Genomic DNA, 27,500 nt, shown 5'->3' with positions numbered 1-27,500 from the left:
GTCCATATCTTACACATGTTCATACAAAGACAAGACAGTTCATGTTTCACAGTCATTTATTTGTCTCTCCATCATTTGGACAAAAGTTTGCAACATAACACAAGAAACACATGTATGTATATATAAATATATATATATATATATATATATATATATATCAAGAAACATATGTATATACAGTGGGGCAAAAAAGTATTTAGTCAGCCACCAATTGTGCAAGTTCTCCCAATTAAAAAGATGAGAGAGGCCTGTAATTTTCATCATAGGTACACTGCAACTATGACAGACAAAATAAGGGAAAGAAATCCAGAAAATCACATTGTAGGATTTTTTATGAATTTATTTACAAATTATGGTGAATAATATGAAACCAATAATACATTGAGACAGAACTGCTCAGATTCAGAGAGGGGAGTAATCCGAACCATCAACCCTGTCTTCAGAATACAGAGGAACTAGCTGGACCAGTTAACCATCAACCCTGTCTTCAGAATATAGAGGAACTAGCTGGACCAGTTAACCATCAACCCTGTCTTCAGAATATAGAGGAACTAGCTGGACCAGTTAACCATCAACCCTGTCTTCAGAATATAGAGGAACTAGCTGGACCAATAAACCATCAACCCTGTCTTCAGAATACAGAGGAACTAGCTGGACCAGTTAACCATCAACCCTGTCTTCAGAATACAGAGGAACTAGCTGGACCAATAAACCATCAACCCTGTCTACAGAATATAGAGGAACTAGCTGGACCAATAAACCATCAACCCTGTCTTCAGAATACAGAGGAACTAGCTGGACCAGTTAACCATCAACCCTGTCTTCAGAATACAGAGGAACTAGCTGGACCAGTTAACCATCAACCCTGTCTACAGAATACAGAGGAACTAGCTGGACCAGTTAACCATCAACCCTGTCTACAGAATACAGAGGAACTAGCTGGACCAGTTAACCATCAACCCTGTCTTCAGAATACAGAGGAACTAGCTGGCCCAATAAACCATCAACCCTGCCTTCAGAATATAGAGGAACTAGCTGGACCAATAAACCATTGGAACCACCATGCTACTGTGTCTAACGCCAAACAATCTGCTGCAATTATGGGAGCAACATACACATCCATTAGTGCTGTGATATTCAAGTCCTGGAATAATTATATTATTCTCTAACAATAGAGAATGCAACAATCTGCATAATCAACATGGGATTTACTCATACTATGTACCACACATAGTGTTAACTGTTCCCATACTGACTGGCTCTGGCTCTGGCTCTGTTCTCCTCACTAACACGTCCTTTTAAACCTACAGGACATTTGGATACATGTCTACAGAGAGAGTGTAGCCTATTCCGGGAGCATCCCAAATGGCACACTTTTCCCTTTACAGTACGCTACTTCATATGGGCCCTGGTCAAAAGTAGTGGACAATTTCCTATGGGCCCTGGTCAAAAGTACTGCACTACTTCATATGGGCCCTGGTCAAAATTACTGCACTACTTCATATCGGCCCTGGTCAAAAGTAGCCCACTACTTCATATGCGGCCCGTGGTCAAAAGTACTGCACTACTTCATATGGGCCCTGGTCAAAAGTAGTGCACTACTACCTATGGGTCCTGGTCAAAAGTAGTGCACAATTTAGGGAATAGGGTACGATTTGGGATACATGTAAAGTGTTTTTCAGTGTACTAGCTTTGAAAGCCACATAGTCTATTCACCTGGAAACATGACCCTCTCCTCACCTGGAAACATGACCGTCTCCTCACCTGGGAGGGTTGTGATGTCTCTCCTCACCTGGGAGGGTTGTGATGTCTCTCCTCATCTGGGAGGGTTGTGATGTCTCTCCTCATCTGGGAGGGTTGTGATGTCTCTCCTCATCTGGGAGGGTTGTGATGTCTCTCCTCATCTGGGAGGGTTGTGATGTCTCTCCTCACCTGAGAGGGTTGTGATGTCTCTCCTCACCTGGGAGGGTTGTGATGTCTCTCCTCACCTGGGAGGGTTGTGATGTCTCTCCTCATCTGGGAGGGTTGTGATGTCTCTCCTCACCTGGGAGGGTTGTAGGGGAGAGGGTGCCACCTGGGACATGACCCATCATGTAGGTGATGCTTCAGACTAGCTAGCTTCTATATCATGTTGGGGATTCTACAGTGATGTTTATATATCCTGTTGGAGATTCTACAGTGATGTTTATATATCCTGTTGGGGATTCTACAGTGATGTTTATATATCATGTTGGGGATTCTACAGTGATGTTTATATATCATGGGGATTCTACAGGGATGTTTATATATCATGTTGGGGATTCTACAGTGATGTTTATATATCCTGTTGGGGATTCTACAGTGATGTTTATATATCATGTTGGGGATTCTACAGTGATGTTTATATATCATGTTGGGGATTCTACAGTGATGTTTATATATCATGGGGATTCTACAGTGATGTTTATATATCATGTTGGGGATTCTACAGTGATGTTTATATATCATGGGGATTCTACAGTGATGTTTATATATCATGTTGGGGATTCTACAGTGATGTTTCTATATCATGGGGATTCTACAGGGATGTTTCTATATCATGTTGGGGATTCTACAGGGATGTTTATATATCATGTTGGGGATTCTACAGGGATGTTTATATATCATGTTGGGGATTCTACAGTGATGTTTATATATCATGTTGGGGATTCTACAGGGATGTTTCTATATCATGTTGGGGATTCTACAGTGATGTTTATATATCATGTTGGGGATTCTACAGTGATGTTTATATATCATGTTGGGGATTCTACAGTGATGTTTATATATCATGTTGGGGATTCTACTGTGATGTTTATATATCATGTTGGGGATTCTACAGTGATGTTTATATATCATGGGGATTCTACAGTGATGTTTATATATCATGTTGGGGATTCTACAGTGATGTTTCTATATCATGGGGATTCTACAGTGATGTTTATATATCCTGTTGGGGATTCTACAGGGATGTTTATATATCATGTTGGGGATTCTACAGTGATGTTTCTATATCATGGGGATTCTACAGTGATGTTTATATATCATGTTGGGGATTCTACAGGGATGTTTATATATCATGTTGGGGATTCTACAGTGATGTTTCTATATCATGTTGGGGATTCTACAGTGATGTTTCTATATCATGGGGATTCTACAGTAATATGCAGTAGCATTAGTGGAGGAAGAGAAGACACAGAATTGCTGCTCTTTGTCTTTATAAGTGTCTTTCTATGTCGTTTCATTTGCCCACAAGGTAAAATGTGTGACCTCATGCGTGCTGCCTCCGTATGTGATCTACATGCAAAGGGGGACGAAACAGACTGAGCGTAATGTAGCCGCTGACCTCAATGTACTTTGTGAAGCCAATTTTACTGGATCCTAGAAGACGCTGGTTTATGGGATGTACAACAGCAACCAATGGGAATGCTCTATTTCAACACAGTAGCCAGTGAGACTAACTTAATGAAAATTCTGACTTGGGGTGTATCTTGTGAAGCCACAGTTCCTGCAGTCAATGGGACAGCTCTGTCAAACACACAGCAGACGATGGGACAGCTCTGTCAAACACACAGCAGACGATGGGACAGCTCTGCTGGAAAACTGTGACCAATGGGACACTTTGTTACAACAGAAGAGACAACAGAACTGCTCTGCTGCAACACAACATCCAATGGAATTGCTCTGCTGCAACACAACAGCCAATGGAACTGCTCTGCTGCAACACAACAGCCAATGGAATTGCTCTGTTGCAACACAACATCAGCTGAGGAAGTTCTAGAGCAGGGGACGATTCCTCCTGTAACTCTGTGGGTTCCATCCACCTCTCTGGACCCAGGGCATAACTGCCAGTACACACACACACACACACACACACACACACACACACACACACACACACACACACACACACACGCACGCACACACACAATGCAAGAAAAAGAGGGAAACGTAGCGGTCTTCTGGTCAGACTCCGGAGACGGGCACATCGTGCACCACTCCCTAGCATTCTTCTTGCCAATGTCCAGTCTCTTGACAACAAGGTTGATGAAATCCGAGCAAGGGTAGCATTCCAGAGGGACATCAGAGACTGTAACGTTCTCTGTTTCACGGAAACGTGGCTCACTGGTGAGACGCAATCCGAAGCGGTGCAGCCAGCGGGTTTCTCCACGCATCGCGCGGACAGAAACGAACATCTTTCTGGTAAGAAGAGGGGCGGGGGCGTATGCCTTATGGCCAACGTGACATGGTGTGATGAAAGAAACATACAGGAACTCAAATCCTTCTGTTCACCTGATTTAGAATTCCTCACAATCAAATGTAGACCGCATTATCTACCAAGAGAATTCTCTTCGATTATAATCACAGCCGTATATATCCCCCCCCAAGCAGACACATCGATGGCTCTGAACGAACTTTATTTAACTCTCTGCAAACTGGAAACGATTTATCCGGAGGCTGCATTCATTGTAGCTGGGGATTTTAACAAGGCTAATCTGAAAACAAGACTCCCTAAATTTTATCAGCATATCGATTGCGCAACCAGGGGTGGAAAGACCCTGGATCATTGTTACTCTAACTTCCGCGACGCATATAAGGCCCTGCCCCGCCCCCCTTTCGGAAAAGCTGACCACGACTCCATTTTGTTGATCCCTGCCTACAGACAGAAACTAAAACAAGAAGCTCCCACGCTGAGGTCTGTCCAACGCTGGTCCGACCAAGCTGACTCCACACTCCAAGACTGCTTCCATCACGTGGACTGGGAGATGTTTCGTATTGCGTCAGCCAACAACATTGACGAATACGCTGATTCGGTGTGCGAGTTCATTAGAACGTGCGTTGAAGATGTCGTTCCCATAGCAACGATTAAAACATTCCCCAACCAGAAACCGTGGATTGATGGCAGCATTCGTGTGGAACTGAAGGCGCGAACCACTGCTTTTAATCAGGGCAAGGTGTCTGGTAACATGACTGAATACAAACAGTGCAGCTATTCCCTCCGCAAGGCTATCAAACAAGCTAAGCGCCAGTACAGAGACAAAGTAGAATCTCAATTCAACGGCTCAGACACAAGAGGCATGTGGCAGGGTCTACAGTCAATCACGGACTACAGGAAGAAACCCAGCCCAGTCACGGACCAGGATGTCTTGCTCCCAGGCAGACTAAACAACTTTTTTGCCCGCTTTGAGGACAATACAGTGCCACTGACACGGCCTGCAACGAAAACATGCGGTCTCTCCTTCACTGCAGCCGAAGTGAGTAAGACATTTAAACGTGTTAACCCCCGCAAGGCTGCAGGCCCAGACGGCATCCCCAGCCGCGCCCTCAGAGCATGCGCAGACCAGCTGGCCGGTGTGTTTACGGACATATTCAACCAATCCCTATACCAGTCTGCTGTTCCCACATGCTTCAAGAGGGCCACCATTGTTCCTGTTCCCAAGAAAGCTAAGGTAACTGAGCTAAACGACTACCGCCCCGTAGCACTCACATCCGTCATCATGAAGTGCTTTGAGAGACTAGTCAAGGACCATATCACCTCCACCCTACCTGACACCCTTGACCCACTCCAATTTGCTTACCGCCCAAATAGGTCCACAGACGATGCAATCTCAACCACACTGCACACTGCCCTAACCCATCTGGACAAGAGGAATACCTATGTGAGAATGCTGTTCATCGACTACAGCTCGGCATTCAACACCATAGTACCCTCCAAGCTCGTCATCAAGCTCGAGACCCTGGGTCTCGACCCCGCCCTGTGCAACTGGGTACTGGACTTCCTGACGGGCCGCCCCCAGGTGGTGAGGGTAGGCAACAACATCTCCTCCCCGCTGATCCTCAACACTGGGGCCCCACAAGGGTGCGTTCTGAGCCCTCTCCTGTACTCCCTGTTCACCCACGACTGCGTGGCCACGCACGCCTCCAACTCAATCATCAAGTTTGCGGACGACACAACACTGGTAGGCTTGATTACCAACAACGACGAGACGGCCTACAGGGAGGAGGTGAGGGCCCTCGGAGTGTGGTGTCAGGAAAATAACCTCACACTCAACGTCAACAAAACTAAGGAGATGATTGTGGACTTCAGGAAACAGCAGAGGGAACACCCCCCCATCCACATCGATGGAACAGTAGTGGAGAGGGTAGCAAGTTTTAAGTTCCTCGGCATACACATCACAGACAAACTGAATTGGTCCACTCACACAGACAGCATCGTGAAGAAGGCGCAGCAGCGCCTCTTCAACCTCAGGAGGCTGAAGAAATTCGGCTTGTCACCAAAAGCACTCACAAACTTCTACAGATGCACAATCGAGAGCATCCTGGCGGGCTGTATCACCGCCTGGTATGGCAACTGCACCGCCCTCAACCGTAAGGCTCTCCAGAGGGTAGTGAGGTCTGCACAACGCATCACCGGGGGCAAACTACCTGCCCTCCAGGACACCTACACCACCCGATGCTACAGGAAGGCCATAAAGATCATCAAGGACATCAACCACCCGAGCCACTGCCTGTTCACCCCGCTGTCATCCAGAAGGCGAGGTCAGTACAGGTGCATCAAAGCTGGGACCGAGAGACTGAAAAACAGCTTCTATCTCAAGGCCATCAGACTGTTAAACAGCCACCACTAACATTGAGTGGCTACTGCCAACACACTGTCAATGCCACTGACTCTACTCCAGCCACTTTAATCATGGGAATTGATGGGAAATGATGTAAATATATCACTAGCCACTTTAAACAATGCTACCTTATATAATGTTACTTACCCTACATTATTCATCTCATATGCATACGTAGATACTGTACTCTATACCATCGACTGCATCCTTATGTAATACATGTATCACTAGCCACTTTAACTATGCCACTTGGTTTACATACTCATCTCATATGTATATACTGTACTCGATATCATCTACTGTATCTTGCCTATGCTGCTCTGTACCATCACTCATTCATATATCCTTATGTACATATTCTTTATCCCCTTACACTGTGTATAAGACAGTATTTTTTTTTTAAATTGTTAGTTAGATTACTTGTTCGTTATTACTGCATTGTCGGAACTAGAAGCACAAGCATTTCGCTACACTCGCATTAACATCTGCTAACCATGTGTATGTGACAAATAAATTTGATTTGATTTGATTTGATTTGATTTGACAATGCACACCCAAAGGCATGCATGCGCTCACGCATTCAAAAATCACACGCACACACACAAATCATTTGAATGTCATTAACATGATTTACAATTTTAGCAATTATAAATTAACATGGTGCAATTAGCCTTACAAAGTCATGTTGAGTTATTCCTGTCAATTGTTTGGTAAAAAAAAGAAGAATCCACCCCCCCTTCTCACCAAGACGTCCTGTTCCAGAACAGCTGTGTAAAATGAGAACCATCTTTTGAACTCTTGTGCTCCTGTCATCACAGTCACAGGATTTGATCATGGTTATTTCTGATTGGTTAATATACCCATCACACCTCAGAAAATTGAGACTCCATTTTTTAAATGTCCATATTAGGACATCCTCATCAGGACATGAGACTGAGGTGTTCCTAATATGGACACCTTACTCCCGTTATGTATAAGTCAGCGTTTGTTCACGAATAGAAGAGTACTCGAGCTACTGAATCTGGAACTAAAACTGATATTATAAACTGGGTGGTTCGAGCCCTGAATGCTGATTGGCTGACAGCCGTGGTATATCAGACCGTATACCACGGGTATGACAAAACATTTATTTTGACTGCTCTAATTACATTGGTAACCAGTTTATAATAGAAATAAGGAACCTCGGGGGTTTGTGGTATACGGCCGATGTACCACGGCTAAGGGCTGTATCCAGCACAGGAGGTTGGTGGCGCCTTCATTTGGGAGGACGGGCTTGTGTTAATGGCTGGAGTGGAATAGGTGGGATGGTATCAAACACATCGAACACACGGTGTAAAGCCGTTCCATTCGCTCCGTTCCAGCCTTTATTATGAGCCGTCCTCCCCTCAGCAGCCTCTGCGTTGTGACTAAGAACAGCCCGTAGCCGTGGTATAATGGCCGTATACCACACCTCCTCCTTATCGCTTCAGTATATAATGGCCGTATACCACACCTCCTTATCGCTTCATTATATAATGGCCGTATACCACACCTCCTCCTTATTGCTTCATTATATAATGGCCATATACCACACCTCCTCCTTATCGCTTCATTATATAATGGCCGTATACCACACCTCCTCCTTATCACTTCATTATATAATGGCCGTATACCACACCTCCTCCTTATCGCTTCATTATATAATGGCCGTATACCACACCACCTCCTTATCGCTTCATTATATAATGGCCGTATACCACACCTCCTCCTTATCACTTCATTATATAATGGCCGTATACCACCTCCTCCTTATCACTTCATTATATAATGGTTCCAAAGTTTGAATAGGTGGTGACCATGGTGACCTGAAACCGTTAAAATAGTATTTTGTTTTCTTTCCAACACTTTGACCACGTCATTGTGTCTGTCTGGAGTGCAAGATGGACACGGTTTGCAATTTTCAGACCATTTCATTGTTCCAACCGTTCCCAGGCAAACTCAATGAAGCACAACCTAAAGCATACGGAAATAAATCAAATAATATTTGAACCCAGGTCTACTCTGTACTCCCCCGTGTGGCCTTGATATAGGTCTTCTATCGCCATAGAGTAGGGTCATTCCCTCAGTAGGGGGAGGCGGGGAGGGAACACATACTGTAACTGAACGCAGTGACCTCATGTGACACACAGCTCTGATACTGTTTACCATTGGCTCAAACCCATTACAGATTATTATATTAACATTCATTTACATGCACGGCAAAAAGACTAGTTTAAACACGACGACAAAAAAACACATTTTCTTGAAGAGTTGAACAGAGAGAGCTGGTGCATTGGTGTAAATGCCAGATGGGCTGGCCCCTCTTCAGCCCAGTGGGGCCTGTCTAAACCAGGGGTTTGGTGTAAATGCCAGATGGGCTGGCCCCTCTTCAGCCCAGTGGGCCTGTATAAACCAGGGGTTTGGTGTAAATGCCAGATGGGGATGGCCCCTCTTCAGCCCAGTGGGCCTGTCTAAACCAGGGGTTTGGTGTAAATGCCAGATGGGCTGGCCCCTCTTCAGCCCAGTGGGCCTGTCTAAACCAGGGGTTTGGTGTAAATGCCAGATGGGCTGGCCCCTCTTCAGCCCAGTGGGCCTGTCTAAACCAGGGGTTTGGTGTAAATGCCAGATGGGCTGGCCCCTCTTCAGCCCAGTGGGCCTGTCTAAACCAGGGGTTTGGTGTAAATGCCAGATGGGCTGGCCCCTCTAAACCAGGGGTTTCTACACAATAATAATGATGCGTCTAATGATGAAAACATTAGATAGACCCAGTCCAGTCCTGCATTATTAACATGTACAATATATATAGTAGCCAGACTGAATGAAGAAAACCACTGTCTTTTCTTCTACTTTCTGATCCCATCTTCTAAAAAATAACACACTTGTCACGATTACAACACTAACAACTCACAAGTGGAATATGAAGTCAGATCTTCCAGGTCGTAAACCTTCTGTTGTGTTCGGGAAGAAGAAAAAATTATAACATTCTGAAATTGGTGGCTTTACATTAATGTATAGAATGTGATGATAATCAACAGTATCACACCATCATTATTATCATCATCAAGATCATCACCACCATCATCAACATCATCATCATCATCATCATCATCACCATCATTATCATCACCATCATTATCTTCATCATCACCACCACCATCATCAACATCATCATCATCACCACCATCTTCATCATCATCATCACCACCATCTTCATCATCACCGTCAACAACATTATCAACATCACCATGAACATTATTATCACTAGCTGTATCCGTTATCTGTGTCAGCTCCGTTATCTGTGTCAGCTCCGTTATCTGTGTCAGCTCTGTTATCTGTGTCAGCTCCGTTATCTGTGTCAGCTCTGTTATCTGTGTCAGCTCCGTTATCTGTGTCAGCTCCGTTATCTGTGTCAGCTCTGTTATCTGTGTCAGCTCCGTTATCTGTGTCAGCCCCGTTATCTGTCAGCTCCGTTATCTGTGTCAGCTCCGTTATCTGTGTCAGCTCTGTTATCTGTGTCAGCTCCGTTAGCTGTGTCAGCTCCGTTATCTGTGTCAGCTCCGTTATCTGTGTCAGCCCCGTTATCTGTCAGCTCCGTTATCTGTGTCAGCTCCGTTATCTGTCAGCTCTGTTATCTGTGTCAGCTCCGTTATCTGTGTCAGCTCCGTTATCTGTGTCAGCTCTGTTATCTGTGTCAGCTCCGTTATCTGTGTCAGCTCCGTTATCTGTGTCAGCTCTGTTATCTGTGTCAGCTCCGTTATCTGTGTCAGCCCCGTTATCTGTCAGCTCCGTTATCTGTGTCAGCTCCGTTATCTGTGTCAGCTCTGTTATCTGTGTCAGCTCCGTTAGCTGTGTCAGCTCCGTTATCTGTGTCAGCTCCGTTAGCTGTGTCAATCAATTTTGTTCTAATTATAGACGTAGGTGTTATGTATATCCCCAATGTATTGGGTCGCTAACATGGCTGCCATACTTTAAATACATGGTTTTCATGGTCCTGTCCTGGTCCTCAGGTCAGGGGGCCACTATGGGGGTAGAACCCAGCGGTGGTGACCTTACACTGGGGTTAACTCTACAGGAATGCTGCCTCTGGCCGAGTCCCAACTAGCACTATATAGGGAATAGGGTGCCATTGGGGAAGCAGTCTATCTCTCTGGCCCTATACAAACTCAGGTTGAACTGATCTACAACTCTCTTAATCTCTCTCTCTCTCCCCCCCCTCTCTCTCTCTCTCTCTCTCTCTCTCTCCCCCCCTCTCTCTCTCTCCCCCCTCCTCTCTCTCTCTCTCTCTCTCTCTCTCCCCCTCTCTCTCTCTCTCTCTCTCCCCCCCTCTTTCTCTCCCCCCCTCTCTCTCTCTCTCTCTCTCCCCCCCCTCTTTCTCTCCCCCCCTCTCTCTCTATCTCTCCCCCCCTCTCTCTTTCACCCCCCCCCCTCTCTCATCCCCCCTCTCTCTCTCACCTCTCTCTCTCTCTCTCTCTCGTCATCCAACCAGAATGAACAGCAAGGTCAAGGGGGTATCTCATCAAAGCTTTACAAATAACTATGAAGGCTATGAATATGTATTCATGTATTGGTGTTGTTTGTTCTATGATGATTTCATCTGTTTATCTGGTCGTCCTGTTAGTCATGTGACCTGTTTATCTGGTCGTCCTGTAAGTCATGTGACCTGTTTATCTGGTCGTCCTGTTAGTCATGTGACCTGTTTATCTGGTCGTCCTGTTAGTCATGTGACCTGTTTATCTGGTCGTCCTGTTAGTCATGTGACCTGTTTATCTTGTCGTCCTGTTAGTCATGTGACCTGTTTATCTGGTCGTCCTGTTAGTCATGTGACCTGTTTATCTGGTCGTCCTGTTAGTCATGTGACCTGTTTATCTGGTCGTCCTGTTAGTCATGTGACCTGTTTATCTGGTCGTCCTGTTAGTCATGTGACCTGTTTATCTGGTCGTCCTGTTAGTCATGTGACCTGTTTATCTGGTCGTCCTGTTAGTCATGTGACCTGTTTATCTGGTCGTCCTGTTAGTCATGTGACCTGTTTATCTGGTCGTCCTGTTAGTCATGTGACCTGTTTATCTGGTCGTCCTGTTAGTCATGTGACCTGTTTATCTGGTCGTCCTGTTAGTCATGTGACCTGTTTATCTGGTCGTCCTGTTAGTCATGTGACCTGTTTATCTGGTCGTCCTGTTAGTCATGTGACCTGTTTATCTGGTCGTCCTGTTAGTCATGTGACCTGTTTTTTTGTTGGTGTTGTTTGAATGCCCAGTTCATTCTGCCTGTACTGTCTCCAGTACCAGAAAACACATCACAATTTAACACAACAACAATAATAACAACAACAACAACAACATATACCAGAGGCTAAAGCTAAGACCCTGTATTTAGCAACTTGAGGTTTCTGGGTATTATTTTACACATTTAGCTTTGGAAGTTGTTTTTATTCTTCTCCTTTTTGGCTTTGTGAACATGCAACAGTGAGTCCTGCAACAGTGAGTCCTGCAACAGTGAGTCCTGTAGCAGTGAGTCCTGCAACAGTGAGTCCTGCTACAGTGAGACCTGCAACAGTGAGTCCTGCAACAGTGAGTCCTGCAACAGTGAGTCCTGCTACAGTGAGACATGCAGTAGTGAGTCCTGCAACAGTGAGTCCTGCAGTAGTGAGTCCTGCAACAGTGAGTCCTGCAACAGTGAGTCCTGCAGCAGCGAGACCTGCAGCAGTGAGACCTGCAGCAGTGAGACCTGCAGCAGCAGTGAGTCCTGCAGCAGTGAGACCTGCAGCAGTGAGTCCTGCAACAGTGAGTCCTGCAGCAACAGTGAGTCCTGCAGCAGTGAGACCTGCAGCAGTGAGTCCTGCAGCAGTGAGACCTGCAACAGTGAGACCTGCAGCAGTGAGTCTTGCAGCAGTGAGTCCTGCAGCAGCAGTGAGTCCTGCAGCAACAGTGAGTCCTGCAGCAGTGAGTCCTGCAGCAGTGAGTCCTGCAGCAGTGACTCCTGCAGCAGTGAGTCCTACAACAGTGAGACCTGCAACAGTGAGACCTGCAGCAGTGAGTCCTGCAGCAGTGAGTCCTGCAGCAGTGAGTCCTGCAGCAGTGAGTCCTGCAGCAGTGAGTCCTGCAGCAGCAGTGAGACCTGCAGCAGTGAGTCCTGCAGCAGTGAGTCCATGCTGTCTGTTTGACTGTTGAAGAGAAAACACATATCAATCCATGTGACTCGCAGGACATCCACTGTCATAGGACGTCAGAGGGAGGTCTGGTCTGGGTCAGAGGGGTCCAACATGGGAGGGCTGGTCTGGGTCAGAGGGGTCCAACATGGGAGGGCTGGTCTGGGTCAGTGGGGTCCAACATGGTAGGTCTAGCTTGTTCTATGTTTCTCTCATTTGGCTGTGGATTGGAGAGGGTCGAGTAGGTGTCTCTCTCTCCCACTAACACTGTTTCAGGGTGACGATACGAACATTGAGACACACACTGGTCCTGGGTCTGTCAAGGCCATCTCGCTCATTAACATAGGTCCAGGGTGACGGCCATTGAGAAACACACCTCTCCTGAAACACACTGCCCAGCTCCAGAGTGTTACCTGGGTGTTACGTCATTAATCTTCCCCGTCCTCTCCAGTCTCTGCTGTAGTTACCAGGGTGTTACGTCATTAATCTTCCCCGTCCTCTCCAGTCTCTGCTGTAGTTACCAGGGTGTTACGTCATTAATCTTCACCGTCCTCTCCAGTCTCTACTGTAGTTACCAGGGTGTTACGTCATTAATCTTCCCCGTCCTCTCCAGTCTCTACTGTAGTTACCAGGGTGTTACGTCATTAATCTTCCCCGTCCTCTCCAGTCTCTACTGTAGTTACCAGGGTGTTACGTCATTAATCTTCCCCATCCTCTCCAGTCTCAGAGGTGGCTCTCTGCATTTCCTCTAGGAGCCTCGTAACACTCTGACACCCTGTCCGTCAAGCAGATTTCATCCATATGATCCTCTATCAGTGTGTGACTACAGCTGATGGTGCCCTCACGTGGTAGGGAGGGGAACTGCATGGACGACCCTGTGTTCTTCCTGCTCCGCCCCATGCCATTCTGACAGCTCACCACCAGGAGGTGCTTCTCCTCTGGGGAGCAGCCTGGGCCCTGGCCAGGGGGAGCAGGGGAGGAGGTGGTGATGTCGGGGAGGTGGGGGTGGAGGAGCATTGAGGAGGGGTGCGAGGGGTCGTGACCCAGCAGGCTGCTGCTCTTAGTGTTGAGGTGGGGCGTCTGGCTATAGGTGTGGCGGTACTCCTCCTCGATGTTACGACCCAGCTTCCAACGCTTCCACTTCTTCAGGATCTCTGACTGGACCTTGGGGGGAGAGGGGGAGAGGGAGAGAGGGGGAGAGGGAGAGAGGGGGAGAGGGGGAGAGGGGGAGAGGGAGAGAGGGGGAGAGGGGGAGAGGGAGAGAGAAAAGGGTGTGGAGGAAGGGAGAGAGAGAGAGAGGGTGAGAGAGAGATAAAGAGAGAAAGAGAGAAAGAGAGAAAGAGAGAGAGAGAGAGAGAGAGAGAGATAGAGAGAGAGAGAGAGAGAGAGAGAGAGAGAGAGAGAGAGAGAGAGAGATGTTATGTGTGATGTTCACGTTAAATTGAGAGTTGTTCAGGTAAATGTGAGACCAAGTTTAGAATAAGAGGAGGAGAAGAGGTCTTACCTCTTTGTTGACAAAGCAGTATAAGATAGCTACCAGAAGACCCTGTAGAAACACCAAGATCTGAGTCAACACACACAACCATTTTTTGTAACGTAACATTTTGTTACGTTACATGCTTATTCTAAAATGGATTAAATCCATTTTAAAACATCCTCATCAATCTACACACAATACCCCATAATGACATCACAATACCCCATAATGACATCACAATACCCCATAATGACATCACAATACCCAAGAATGACATCACAATACCCCATAATGACATCACAATACCCCATAATGACAAAGCAAAAACGTTTTTTAGAAATGTTGGCAATAAAAAAAAATAAGAAACTGAAATATGACATTTACATATTTATTCAGACCCTTTCGCTATGAGACTAGAAATTGAGCTCAGGTGCATCCTGTTTCCATTGATCATCTTTGAGATGTTTCTACAACTTGATTGGAGTCCACCTGTGTTAAATTAAATTTATTGAACATGATTTGGAAAGGCACACACCAGTCTATAAAAGGTCCCACAGTTGACAGTGCACGTCAGAGCAAAAACCAAGCCATGAGGTCAAAGGAGTTGTCCATGGAGCGCCGAGACAGGATTGTGTCGAGGCACAGATCTGGGGAAGGGTACCAAGAAAATGTCTGCAGCATTGAAGGTCCCCAAGAACACAGTGGCCTCCATCATTCTTAAATGGAAGAAGTTCTGAACCACCAAGACTCTTCCTAGAGCTGGCCGCCAGGCCAAACTGAGCAATCTGGGCAGAAGGACCTTGGTCAGGGAGGTGACCAAGAACCCGATGGTCACTTTGACAGAGCTTCAGAGTTCCTCTATGGTGATGGGAGAACCTTCTAGAAGGAAAACCATCTTTGCAGCATCACCAATCAGGCCTTTACGTTAGAGTGGCCAGACTGAAGCAACTCCTCAGTGAAAGGCACATGACAGCCCGCTTCAAGTTTGCCCAAAGGCACCTAAAGGATTCTCTGGTCTGATGAAACCAAGATAAAACTCTTTGGCCTGAATGTCTGGAGGAAACCTGGCACCATCCCTACAGTCTCACTCTCTCACTCTCACTCTCTCTCTCTATCTTTCTCTGTGTTTTTCTCAGATGTACAGGACTGTTAGAGTCACTGTTCATTTTCTCTCTGTGTTTCTCAATGTTTGTGTGTCTCTCTCTCTCCCTCAGTCTGTTTCACTGAGTCTCTCTCTCTCTGTGTTTCTCTCAGATGTAGAGGGGTGTTAGTGTCACTGTCACAACTCAATACTGCACACAGGCTTCTACTGTGTGATCTCTGACTGAGACTTGAGTACGGCTCCAGAGAAAACAGACTCCTTCTTACTTTCAGACAGGCTCTGTATGTCAACGTTACACAAATACCTTGGAATGGAACAGTGGAATGGAATGGAACAGTGGAATGGAATAGAACAGTGGAATGGAATGAAACAGAACACAATGGAACAGTGGAATGGAATGGAACAGTGGAATGGAATGGAACAGTGGAATGGAATGGAACAGAACACAATGGAACAGAGGAGGGAAAGCTGTGTTCTGTGTCTCGGGCTCTACAGTCGTGGCCAAAAGTTTTGAGAATGACACAAATATTAATTTCCACAAAGTTTGCTGCTTCAGTGTCTTTAGATATTTTTGTTAGATGTTACTATGGATACTGAAGTATATTTACAAGCATTTCATAAGTGTCAAAGGCTTTTACTGACAATTACATGAAGTTGATGCAGAGTCAATATTTGCAGTGTTGACCCTTCTTTTTCAAGACCTCTGCAATCTGCCATGGCATGCGGTCAATTAACTTCTGGGCCACATCCTGACTGATGGCAGCCCATTCTTGCATAATCAATGCTTGGAATTTGTCAGAATTTGTCGGTTTTTGTTTGTCCACCCGCCTCCTGAGGATTGACCACAAGTTTTCAATGGGAAAAAGGTCTGGGGAGTTTCCTGGCCATGGACCCAAAATATCGATGTTTTGTTCCCCGAGCCACTTAGTTACCACTTTTGCCTTATGGCAAAGTGCTCCATCATGCTGGAAAAGGCCTTGTTCGTCACCAAACTGTTCCTGGATGGTTGGGAGAAGTTGCTCTCGGAGGATGTGTTGGTACCATTCTTTATTCATGGCTGTGTTCTTAGGCAAAATTGTCAGTGAGACCAGTCCCTTGGCTGAGAAGCAACCCCATGATTCCAAGTGTGTGTGTGTGTGTGTGTGTGTGTGTGCATCTGTGTGTGTGTGTGCATCTGTGTGTGTGTGTGTGTGTCTGACCTGGAAGGAGGTGAAGAAGAGGTCGATGAAGAGTTTGGTGAGACGCAGGGTGATGGTGGCCTTGGTGGACTCATCTGTCACGAAGACAAACACCACCAAGTGTATCCCTAGTAGAGGGATCAGGGTTAGGGTAGACTTAGCCAACCTAGGAGAGAGAGGGGAGGAAGAGGGGAGGGAGAGAGAGAGGGGAGAGGGGAGAGGGGAGGGAGAGGAGGAGGGTGAGTTGGGAGGGTGGGAGAGAGAGAGGGGAGAGGGGAGGGAGAGCGGAGGGATGGAGGGAGAGAGAGAGAGAGAGAGAGGGGAGACGGGAGGGAGAGAGAGAGAAGGGGAGAGGGGAGGGAAAGAGAGAGGGAGGGAGAGGGGAGGGTGGGGAGTGAGAGAGAGAGAGAGAGAGAGAGAGAGAGAGAGAGAGAGAGAGAGAGAGAGAGAGAGGGGAGAGGGAGGGAGGGAGAGAGAGAGAGGGGAGAGGGGGAGGGAGGGAGGGAAAGAGAGAGGGAGAGGGGAGGGAGAGAGAGAGGGGAGGGAGAGAGGGAGGGAGAGAGAGAGAAAGAGAGGGAAAGGGGAGGGAGAATGCAGAGGGTGGGAGAGAGAGAGAGAGGGAGAGGGAAGGGAGGGAGGGAGGAGGGAGAGAGAGAGAGAGAGAGAGAGAGAGAGGGGATAGGGAAGGGAGGGAGGAGGGAGAGAGAGAGAGAGAGAGAGAGAGAGAGAGAGAGAGGGGATAGGGAAGGGAGGGAGGAGGGAGAGAGAGAGGGGGGAGAGAGAGGGGGGAGAGGGGGAGGAGGGAGAGAGAATGTTAGAGAGTTGCAGGGAGAGGGGGAGAGAGAGAGGAAGAGAGAGAGCTGAGATTAGGTTGATGATATTATAAACAGAGGAAAGGGTTTTCATTGTGAAAGAAAGAAAGAAAGAAAGAAAGAGCTCACCGGAACTTGTAGTCGGAGTATCTCATCTGGTGAGCCCTCAGTTTGGACACCAGGATCTTTATTATGTGGATGAAGATCAGGAAGTTAATCTGTAAAGAACAGGAAGTCAGAAACAAGTGACGACTTGTCAACACGCAGAACAGAACAGTGGTGGGTTTGCAAAGAGCTCCGTAGCACTCCATTCTTAGATTTTTTTTTAGCAGAACCCTTTTGAAGAACCATTTTTGGTTCTAGGTAGAACCCCTTTACACAGAGGGTTGTACATGGAACCCAAAAGGGTTCTACCTGGAACCAAAAAGGGTACTACCTGGAACCAAAAAGGGTTCTCCTATGGGCACAGCCGAAGAACCCTTATGGGACCCTTTTTTCTGTGAGTGTACATATTGTAAGATCATAGGGCGGCACACAATTGGCCCAGCATCGTCCAGGTTACGGTTTGGCCGGGGTACACCGTCATTGTAAATAAGAATTTGTTCTTAACTGACTTGCCTTGTTAATTAAAGGTTCAAATAAAATAAATCCCAAACAATCTTAGGACGGGAGTCAATCTGACCGCGCTTTGATGGCTATGCACCTTTTAAAGGCAATGCTTCCACGATTGATGGCTATGCACCTTTTAAAGGCAATGCTTCCATGATTGATGGCTATGCACCTTTTAAAGGCAATGCTTCCACGATTGATGGCTATGCACCTTTTAAAGGCAATGCTTCCACGATTGATGGCTATGCACCGTTTAAAGGGAATGCTTCCACGATTGATGGCTATGCACCTTTTAAAGGCAATGCTTCCACGATTGATGGCTATGCACCGTTTAAAGGGAATGCTTCCACGATTGATGGCTATGCACCTTTTAAAGGCAATGCTTCCACGATTGATGGCTATGCACCTTTTAAAGGCAATGCTTCCACGATTGATGGCTATGCACCTTATAAAGGCAATGCTTCCACGATTGATGGCTATGCACCTTTTAAAGGCAATGCTTCCACGATTGATGGCTATGCACCTTTTAAAGGCAATGCTTCCACGATTGATGGCTATGCACCTTTTAAAGGCAATGCTTCCACGATTGTTGGCTATGCACCTTTTAAAGGCAATGCTTCCACGATTGATGGCTATGCACCTTTTAAAGGCAATGCTTCCACGATTGATGGCTATGCACCTTATAAAGGCAATGCTTCCACGATTGATGGCTATGCACCTTTTAAAGGCAATGCTTCCACGATTGATGGCTATGCACCTTTTAAAGGCAGTGCTTCCACGATTGATGGCTATGCACCTTTTAAAGGCAATGCTTCCACGATTGCGGAGACTGAATTCACGGTAAACGGTAAACGGTAAACGCTGCACATATCGGCTCAGTAGGAAATTAACTTTCAATGTCAAACGTGCTACAACACTGATTTACCGCTAATGGCACTGAATCCAGACCGTAGCCTTGGTTACAGACACGTTGTGCTGCAGCATAGTCAACTCATATGCTCCTTGTCATGGCTAACACGCTTAAATAGGAGTTGACACGACAGGCTAGCATGTTTAAATAGGAGTTGACACGACAGTCCAAACCGATCTAGGACCGTCAGGCTAGCATGTTTAAATAGGAGTTGACACGACAGGCTAGCATGTTTAAATAGGAGTTGACACGACAGTCCAAACCGATCTAGGACCGTCAGGCTAGCATGTTTAAATAGGAGTTGACACGACAGTCCTAACAGATCTAGGACCGTCAGGCTAGCATGTTTAAATAGGAGTTGACATGACAGGCTAGCATGTTTAAATAGGAGTTGACACGACAGTCCAAACCGATCTAGGACCGTCAGGCTAGCATGTTTAAATAGGAGTTGACACGACAGTCCAAACCGATCTAGGACCGTCAGGCTAGCATGTTTAAATAGGAGTTGACACGACAGTCCTAACAGATCTAGGACCATCAGGCTAGCATGTTTAAATAGGAGTTGACACGACAGTCCTAACAGATCTAGGACCATCAGGCTAACATGTTTAAATAGGAGTTGACACGACAGTCCTAACAGATCTAGGACCATCAGGCTAACATGTTTAAATAGGAGTTGACACGACAGTCCAAACCTAGGACCATCAGGCTAGCATGTTGAGGGCTACGTGAACAGACACAACTATGTCCTCTGACGTTGACTCAAACGAGTGTCCTAAACCAAACAGACCGGGATAAAGAGGTGAGGGAGTGGCGTTGTGTTGTCACGGGCTACGTAAAACAGCAAAGCAGGAAGTGACCTCACCACCTCTGTCTCTGTGAATACTCAAACACAGGAATTCCTGTAAGGTACAGGAACTAGAGCCACTTAGGAAGCGGATTGATGTTAGGAAAGTATGTCGACTCGACTCGACTCGGGGTGTCTGTCTGTGTGTGTTATGGAACCTTTATTTAACAAGGCAGGTCAGTTAAGAACACATTCTTATTTACAATGACGGCCTATTCAGGCCAAACCCGGACGACGGCGGGACAATTGTGCACCTCCCTAAGGGACTCCCAATCACCATACATCCTGGAATCAAACCAGTGTCTGTAGTGACACCGCTAGCACTGAGATCCAGTGCCTTAGACCACTGCACCACTCGGGGTACACGCAGGAGGTGTTCCAAATGACACATTGTTCCCTACACAGTGAACTACTCGGGACACACTGTTCCCTACACAGTGAACTACTCGGGGCACACTGTTCCCTACACAGTGAACTACTCGGGGTACACGCAGGAGGTGTTCCAAATGACACACTGTTCCCTACACAGTGAACTACTCGGGACACACTGTTCGCTACACAGTGAACTGGATGTGGTGCTCTTTGGGTTTCAGCCCTGATGTGACGGTTGCCGTGACAAATCTCCCTCTTCTATAAACCCATGTTCTGACCTTTCGTTAACACCGCGGTCATGGTGGGGCAGCAGGGGGTCCAACTGGGTCAGAACCTCATCCAAACACCCAAACGGATATGGAGGAAAGATCGACTGTTGAATTCTGACCTACTATATAGGTGGTATGTTGACTTGGAGAGTCTGTCTGATATGACAACTGCCATGACGAATCTCCCTCTTATATACAGTCAGCCCTTCCAGGAGGAGGCTATTAATAACTCCAGGGTCACATTGGAGTGGTTAGGGGCTAGGAAAGTGGGGTCGGGACATCAAACCATAACATCGGGACATCAAACCATAACATCGGGACATCAAACCATAACATCGGGACATCAAACCATAACATCAGTGGTAGGAGATACCCTTCAACACTGTCTTCATGGTTAAGGTCAGGGTCAGTGGTAGGCGATACCCTTCAACACTGTCTTCATGGTTAAGGTCAGTGGTAGGAGATACCCTTCAACACTGTCTTCATGGTTAAGGTCAGGGTCAGTGGTAGGAGATACCCTGTCTTCCTGTTTAAAGTCAGGCTCAGTGGTAGGAGATACCCTGTCTTCCTGTTTAAGGTCAGGCTCAGTGGTAGGAGATACCCTGTCTTCCTGTTTAAAGTCAGGCTCAGTGGTAGGAGATACCCTTCAACACTGTCTTCATGGTTAAGGTCAGGGTCAGTGGTAGGAGATACCCTGTCTTCCTGTTTAAAGTCAGGCTCAGTGGTAGGAGATACCCTGTCTTCCTGTTTAAGGTCAGGCTCAGTGGTAGGAGATACCCTGTCTTCCTGTTTAAGGTCAGGGTCAGTGGTAGGAGATACCCTGTCTTCCTGTTTAAAGTCAGGCTCAGTGGTAGGAGATACCCTGTCTTCCTGTTTAAGGTCAGGCTCAGTGGTAGGAGATACCCTGTCTTCCTGTTTAAGGTCAGGGTCAGTGGTAGGAGATACCCTGTCTTCCTGGTTAAGGTCAGGGTCAGTGGTAGGAGATACCCTGTCTTCCTGGTTAAGGTCAGGGTCACTGGTAGGAGACACCCTTCAACACTGTCTTCATGTTTAAGGTCAGGGTCAGTGGTAGGAGATACCCTTCAACACTGTCTTCATGTTTAAGGTCAGGGTCAGTGGTAGGAGATACCCTTCAACACTGTCTTCATGTTTAAGGTCAGGGTCAGTGGTAGGAGATACCCTTCAACACTGTCTTCATGTTTAAGGTCAGGGTCAGTGGTAGGAGATACCCTTCAACACTGTCTTCATGTTTAAGGTCAGGGTCAGTGGTAGGAGATACCCTTCAACACTGTCTTCATGGTTAAGGTCAGTGGTAGGAGATACCCTGTCTTCATGGTTAAGGTCAGGGTCAGTGGTAGGAGATACCCTTCAACACTGTCTTCATGGTTAAGGTCAGTGGTAGGAGATACCCTTCAACACTGTCTACATGGTTAAGGTCAGTGGTAGGAGATACCCTTCAACACTGTCTTCATGATTAAGGTCAGTGGTAGGAGATACCCTGTCTTCCTGTTTAAGTTCAGGGTCAGTGGTAGGAGATACCCTTCCACACTGTCTTCATGGTTAAGGTCAGTGGTAGGAGATACCCTTCAACACTGTCTTCATGATTAAGGTCAGTGGTAGGAGATACCCTGTCTTCCTGTTTAAGGTCAGGGTCAGTGGTAGGAGATACACTGTCTTCCTGGTTAAGGTCAGGGTCAGTGGTAGGAGATACCCTGTCTTCCTGGTTAAGGTTGGGGTCAGTGGTAGGAGATATCCTGTCTTCCTGGTTAAGGTCAGGGTCAGTGGTAGGAGATACCCTGTCTTCCTGGTTAAGGTCAGGGTCAGTGGTAGGAGATACCAGGTCAGGTTCAGTGGTAGGAGATACCCTGTCTTCCTGGTTAAGGTCAGGGTCAGTGGTAGGAGATACCCTGTCTTCCTGGTTAAGGTCAGGGTCAGTGGTAGGAAATACCAGGTCAGGTTCAGTGGTAGGAGATACCCTGTCTTCCTGTTTAAGGTCAGGGTCAGTGGTAGGAGATACCCTGTCTTCCTGTTTAAGGTCAGGGTCAGTGGTAGGAGATACCCTGTCTTCCTGTTTAAGGTCAGGGTCAGTGGTAGGAGATACCAGGTCAGGTTCAGTGGTAGGAGATACCCTGTCTTCCTGTTTAAGGTCAGGGTCAGTGGTAGGAGATACCCTGTCTTCCTGTTTAAGGTCAGGGTCAGTGGTAGGAGATACCCTGTCTTCCTGTTTAAGGTCAGGGTCAGTGGTAGGAGATACCCTGTCTTCCTGTTTAAGGTCAGGGTCAGTGGTAGGAGATATCAGGTCAGGGTCAGTGGTAGGAGATACCAGGTCAGGGTCAGTGGTAGGAGATACCAGGTCAGGGTCAGTGGTAGGAGATACCAGGTCAGGGTCAGTGGTAGGAGATACCAGGTCAGGGTCAGTGGTAGGAGATACCAGGTCAGGGTCAGTGGTAGGAGATACCAGGTCAGGGTCAGTGGTAGGAGATACCAGGTCAGGGTCAGTGGTAGGAGATACCAGGTCAGGATCAGTGGTAGGGGAGCAGGACATCAAATGAAAACACACAAATGGAGACGGAGGAGGACCGACACGAATCAACTGTGTTTTGTATGATTCATTTAACTGAATGAACAAACGGTTGTGTGTATATATATATATATATATAATGCCAGTTTCTGTGTGTTTCCAACCTGCACACACCTTTATACATTGTGTTGTTGTGTAAACAAATACAATTAAACTAAAAACTAAAAGTTGAATGCCAACAGCACTGTAATCTCTGAACGATGGGAGGCTATACAGTCCTTCATGTACCTCCAATACCCGATCACACTGTAATCTCTGAACGATGGGAGCCTATACAGTCCTTCATGTACCTCCAATACCCGATCACACTGTAATCTCTGAACGATGGGAGCCTATACAGTCCTTCATGTACCTCCAATACCCGATCACACTGTAATCTCTGAACGATGGGAGCCTATACAGTCCTTCATGTACCTCCAATACCCGATCACACTGTAATCTCTGAACGATGGGAGCCTATACAGTCCTTCATGTACCTCCAATACCCGATCACACTGTAATCTCTGAACGATGGGAGGCTATACAGTCCTTCATGTACCTCCAATACCCGATCACACTGTAATCTCTGAACGATGGGAGCCTATACAGTCCTTCATGTACCTCCAATACCCGATCACACTGTAATCTCTGAACGATGGGAGGCTATACAGTCCTTCATGTACCTCCAATACCCGATCACACTGTAATCTCTGAACGATGGGAGCCTATACAGTCCTTCATGTACCTCCAATACCCGATCACACTGTAATCTCTGAACGATGGGAGCCTATACAGTCCTTCATGTACCTCCAATACCCGATCACACTGTAATCTCTGAACGATGGGAGGCTATACAGTCCTTCATGTACCTCCAATACCCGATCACACTGTAATCTCTGAACGATGGGAGCCTATACAGTCCTTCATGTACCTCCAATACCCGATCACACTGTAATCTCTGAACGATGGGAGGCTATACAGTCCTTCATGTACCTCCAATACCCGATCACACTGTAATCTCTGAACGATGGGAGGCTATACAGTCCTTCATGTACCTCCAATACCCGATCACACTGTAATCTCTGAACGATGGGAGCCTATACAGTCCTTCATGTACCTCCAATACCCGATCACACTGTAATCTCTGAACGATGGGAGGCTATACAGTCCTTCATGTACCTCCAATACCCGATCACACTGTAATCTCTGAACGATGGGAGCCTATACAGTCCTTCATGTACCTCCAATACCCGATCACACTGTAATCTCTGAACGATGGGAGCCTATACAGTCCTTCATGTACCTCCAATACCCGATCACACTGTAATCTCTGAACGATGGGAGGCTATACAGTCCTTCATGTACCTCCAATACCCGATCACACTGTAATCTCTGAACGATGGGAGCCTATACAGTCCTTCATGTACCTCCAATACCCGATCACACTGTAATCTCTGAACGATGGGAGCCTATACAGTCCTTCATGTACCTCCAATACCCGATCACACTGTAATCTCTGAACGATGGGAGCCTATACAGTCCTTCATGTACCTCCAATACCCGATCACACTGTAATCTCTGAACGATGGGAGGCTATACAGTCCTTCATGTACCTCCAATACCCGATCACACTGTAATCTCTGAACGATGGGAGGCTATACAGTCCTTCATGTACCTCCAATACCCGATCACACTGTAATCTCTGAACGATGGGAGCCTATACAGTCCTTCATGTACCTCCAATACCCGATCACACTGTAATCTCTGAACGATGGGAGGCTATACAGTCCTTCATGTACCTCCAATACCCGATCACACTGTAATCTCTGAACGATGGGAGCCTATACAGTCCTTCATGTACCTCCAATACCCGATCACACTGTAATCTCTGAACGATGGGAGGCTATACAGTCCTTCATGTACCTCCAATACCCGATCACACTGTAATCTCTGAACGATGGGAGGCTATACAGTCCTTCATGTACCTCCAATACCCGATCACACTGTAATCTCTGAACGATGGGAGGCTATACAGTCCTTCATGTACCTCCAATACCCGATCACACTGTAATCTCTGAACGATGGGAGCCTATACAGTCCTTCATGTACCTCCAATACCCGATCACACTGTAATCTCTGAACGATGGGAGGCTATACAGTCCTTCATGTACCTCCAATACCCGATCACACTGTAATCTCTGAACGATGGGAGGCTATACAGTCCTTCATGTACCTCCAATACCCGATCACACTGTAATCTCTGAACGATGGGAGCCTATACAGTCCTTCATGTACCTCCAATACCCGATCACACTGTAATCTCTGAACGATGGGAGCCTATACAGTCCTTCATGTACCTCCAATACCCGATCACACTGTAATCTCTGAACGATGGGAGCCTATACAGTCCTTCATGTACCTCCAATACCCGATCACACTGTAATCTCTGAACGATGGGAGCCTATACAGTCCTTCATGTACCTCCAATACCCGATCACACTGTAATCTCTGAACGATGGGAGCCTATACAGTCCTTCATGTACCTCCAATACCCGATCACACTGTAATCTCTGAACGATGGGAGGCTATACAGTCCTTCATGTACCTCCAATACCCGATCACACTGTAATCTCTGAACGATGGGAGGCTATACAGTCCTTCATGTACCTCCAATACCCGATCACACTGTAATCTCTGAACGATGGGAGGCTATACAGTCCTTCATGTACCTCCAATACCCGATCACACTGTAATCTCTGAACGATGGGAGCCTATACAGTCCTTCATGTACCTCCAATACCCGATCACACTGTAATCTCTGAACGATGGGAGCCTATACAGTCCTTCATGTACCTCCAATACCCGATCACACTGTAATCTCTGAACGATGGGAGGCTATACAGTCCTTCATGTGCCTCCAATACCCGATCACACTGTAATCTCTGAACGATGGGAGCCTATACAGTCCTTCATGTACCTCCAATACCCGATCACACTGTAATCTCTGAACGATGGGAGCCTATACAGTCCTTCATGTACCTCCAATACCCGATCACACTGTAATCTCTGAACGATGGGAGGCTATACAGTCCTTCATGTACCTCCAATACCCGATCACACTGTAATCTCTGAACGATGGGAGCCTATACAGTCCTTCATGTACCTCCAATACCCGATCACACTGTAATCTCTGAACGATGGGAGGCTATACAGTCCTTCATGTACCTCCAATACCCGATCACACTGTAATCTCTGAACGATGGGAGCCTATACAGTCCTTCATGTACCTCCAATACCCGATCAAACTGTAATCTCTGAACGATGGGAGACTATACAGTCCTTCATGTACCTCCAATACCCGATCACACTGTAATCTCTGAACGATGGGAGGCTATACAGTCCTTCATGTACCTCCAATACCCGATCACACTGTAATCTCTGAACGATGGGAGCCTATACAGTCCTTCATGTACCTCCAATACCCGATCACACTGTAATCTCTGAACGATGGGAGGCTATACAGTCCTTCATGTACCTCCAATACCCGATCACACTGTAATCTCTGAACGATGGGAGCTATACAGTCCTTCATGTACCTCCAATTCCCGATCACACTGTAATCTCTGAACGATGGGAGGCTATACAGTCCTTCATGTACCTCCAATACCCGATCACACTGTAATCTCTGAACGATGGGAGGCTATACAGTCCTTCATGTACCTCCAATACCCGATCACACTGTAATCTCTGAACGATGGGAGGCTATACAGTCCTTCATGTACCTCCAATACCCGATCACACTGTAATCTCTGAACGATGGGAGCCTATACAGTCCTTCATGTACCTCCAATATCCGATCACACTGTAATCTCTGAACGATGGGAGCCTATACAGTCCAACATGTACCTCCAATACCCGATCACACTGTAATCTCTGAACGATGGGAGCCTATACAGTCCTTCATGTACCTCCAATACCCGATCACACTGTAATCTCTGAACAATGGGAGGCTATACAGTCCTTCATGTACCTCCAATACCCGATCACACTGTAATCTCTGAACGATGGGAGGCTCTACAGTCCTTCATGTACCTCCAATACCCGATCACACTGTAATCTCTGAACGATGGGAGCCTATACAGTCCTTCATGTACCTCCAATACCCGATCACACTGTAATCTCTGAACGATGGGAGCCTATACAGTCCTTCATGTACCTCCAATATCCGATCACACTGTAATCTCTGAACGATGGGAGCCTATACAGTCCTTCATGTACCTCCAATACCCGATCACACTGTAATCTCTGAACGATGGGAGGCTATACAGTCCTTCATGTACCTCCAATACCCGATCACACTGTAATCTCTGAACGATGGGAGCCTATACAGTCCTTCATGTACCTCCAATACCCGATCACACTGTAATCTCTGAACGATGGGAGGCTATACAGTCCTTCATGTACCTCCAATACCCGATCACACTGTAATCTCTGAACGATGGGAGGCTATACAGTCCTTCATGTACCTCCAATACCCGATCACACTGTAATCTCTGAACGATG

At 46.7% G+C, this 27,500-nt stretch overlaps 2 protein-coding genes across 4 annotated transcripts in view; one reads left to right on the top strand and one right to left on the bottom strand.

The window, feature by feature from the left end:
* The first annotated feature begins 10,677 nt into the window (after window positions 1-10,677).
* On the top strand, window positions 10,678-12,816 carry LOC109886414 (keratin-associated protein 4-2-like). Its single transcript, XM_031813751.1, has 2 exons — window positions 10,678-10,715; window positions 12,120-12,816. The coding sequence occupies exons 1-2, from the start codon at window positions 10,678-10,680 to the stop codon at window positions 12,814-12,816; spliced, it is 735 nt and encodes a 244-aa protein (XP_031669611.1).
* Window positions 12,062-27,500, bottom strand: part of LOC109888325 (glucagon receptor) — a 33,119-nt gene continuing 17,680 nt past the window's right edge. For 2 of the 3 annotated variants that reach the window (XM_031814353.1, XM_031814355.1), the window contains exons 10-13: window positions 17,500-17,588; window positions 16,580-16,724; window positions 14,306-14,347; window positions 12,062-13,965 (exon numbers count right to left, since the gene is read on the bottom strand). In XM_031814353.1, the coding sequence (XP_031670213.1) occupies window positions 13,525-13,965; window positions 14,306-14,347; window positions 16,580-16,724; window positions 17,500-17,588 (717 nt within the window). In that variant the 3' untranslated portion in view covers window positions 12,062-13,524. The remainder of the gene's footprint in view (window positions 13,966-14,305; window positions 14,348-16,579; window positions 16,725-17,499; window positions 17,589-27,500) is intronic. The other variant, XM_031814354.1, reaches the window with a different exon arrangement.

This window comes from Oncorhynchus kisutch, unplaced genomic scaffold (genome assembly GCF_002021735.2).
Source record: "Oncorhynchus kisutch isolate 150728-3 unplaced genomic scaffold, Okis_V2 Okis06b-Okis10b_hom, whole genome shotgun sequence".
Lineage (NCBI taxonomy): Eukaryota > Metazoa > Chordata > Actinopteri > Salmoniformes > Salmonidae > Oncorhynchus > Oncorhynchus kisutch.
The sequence above is the reverse complement of the archived record's forward strand: the minus strand, read 5'-3'. Positions and strand labels throughout refer to the sequence as shown.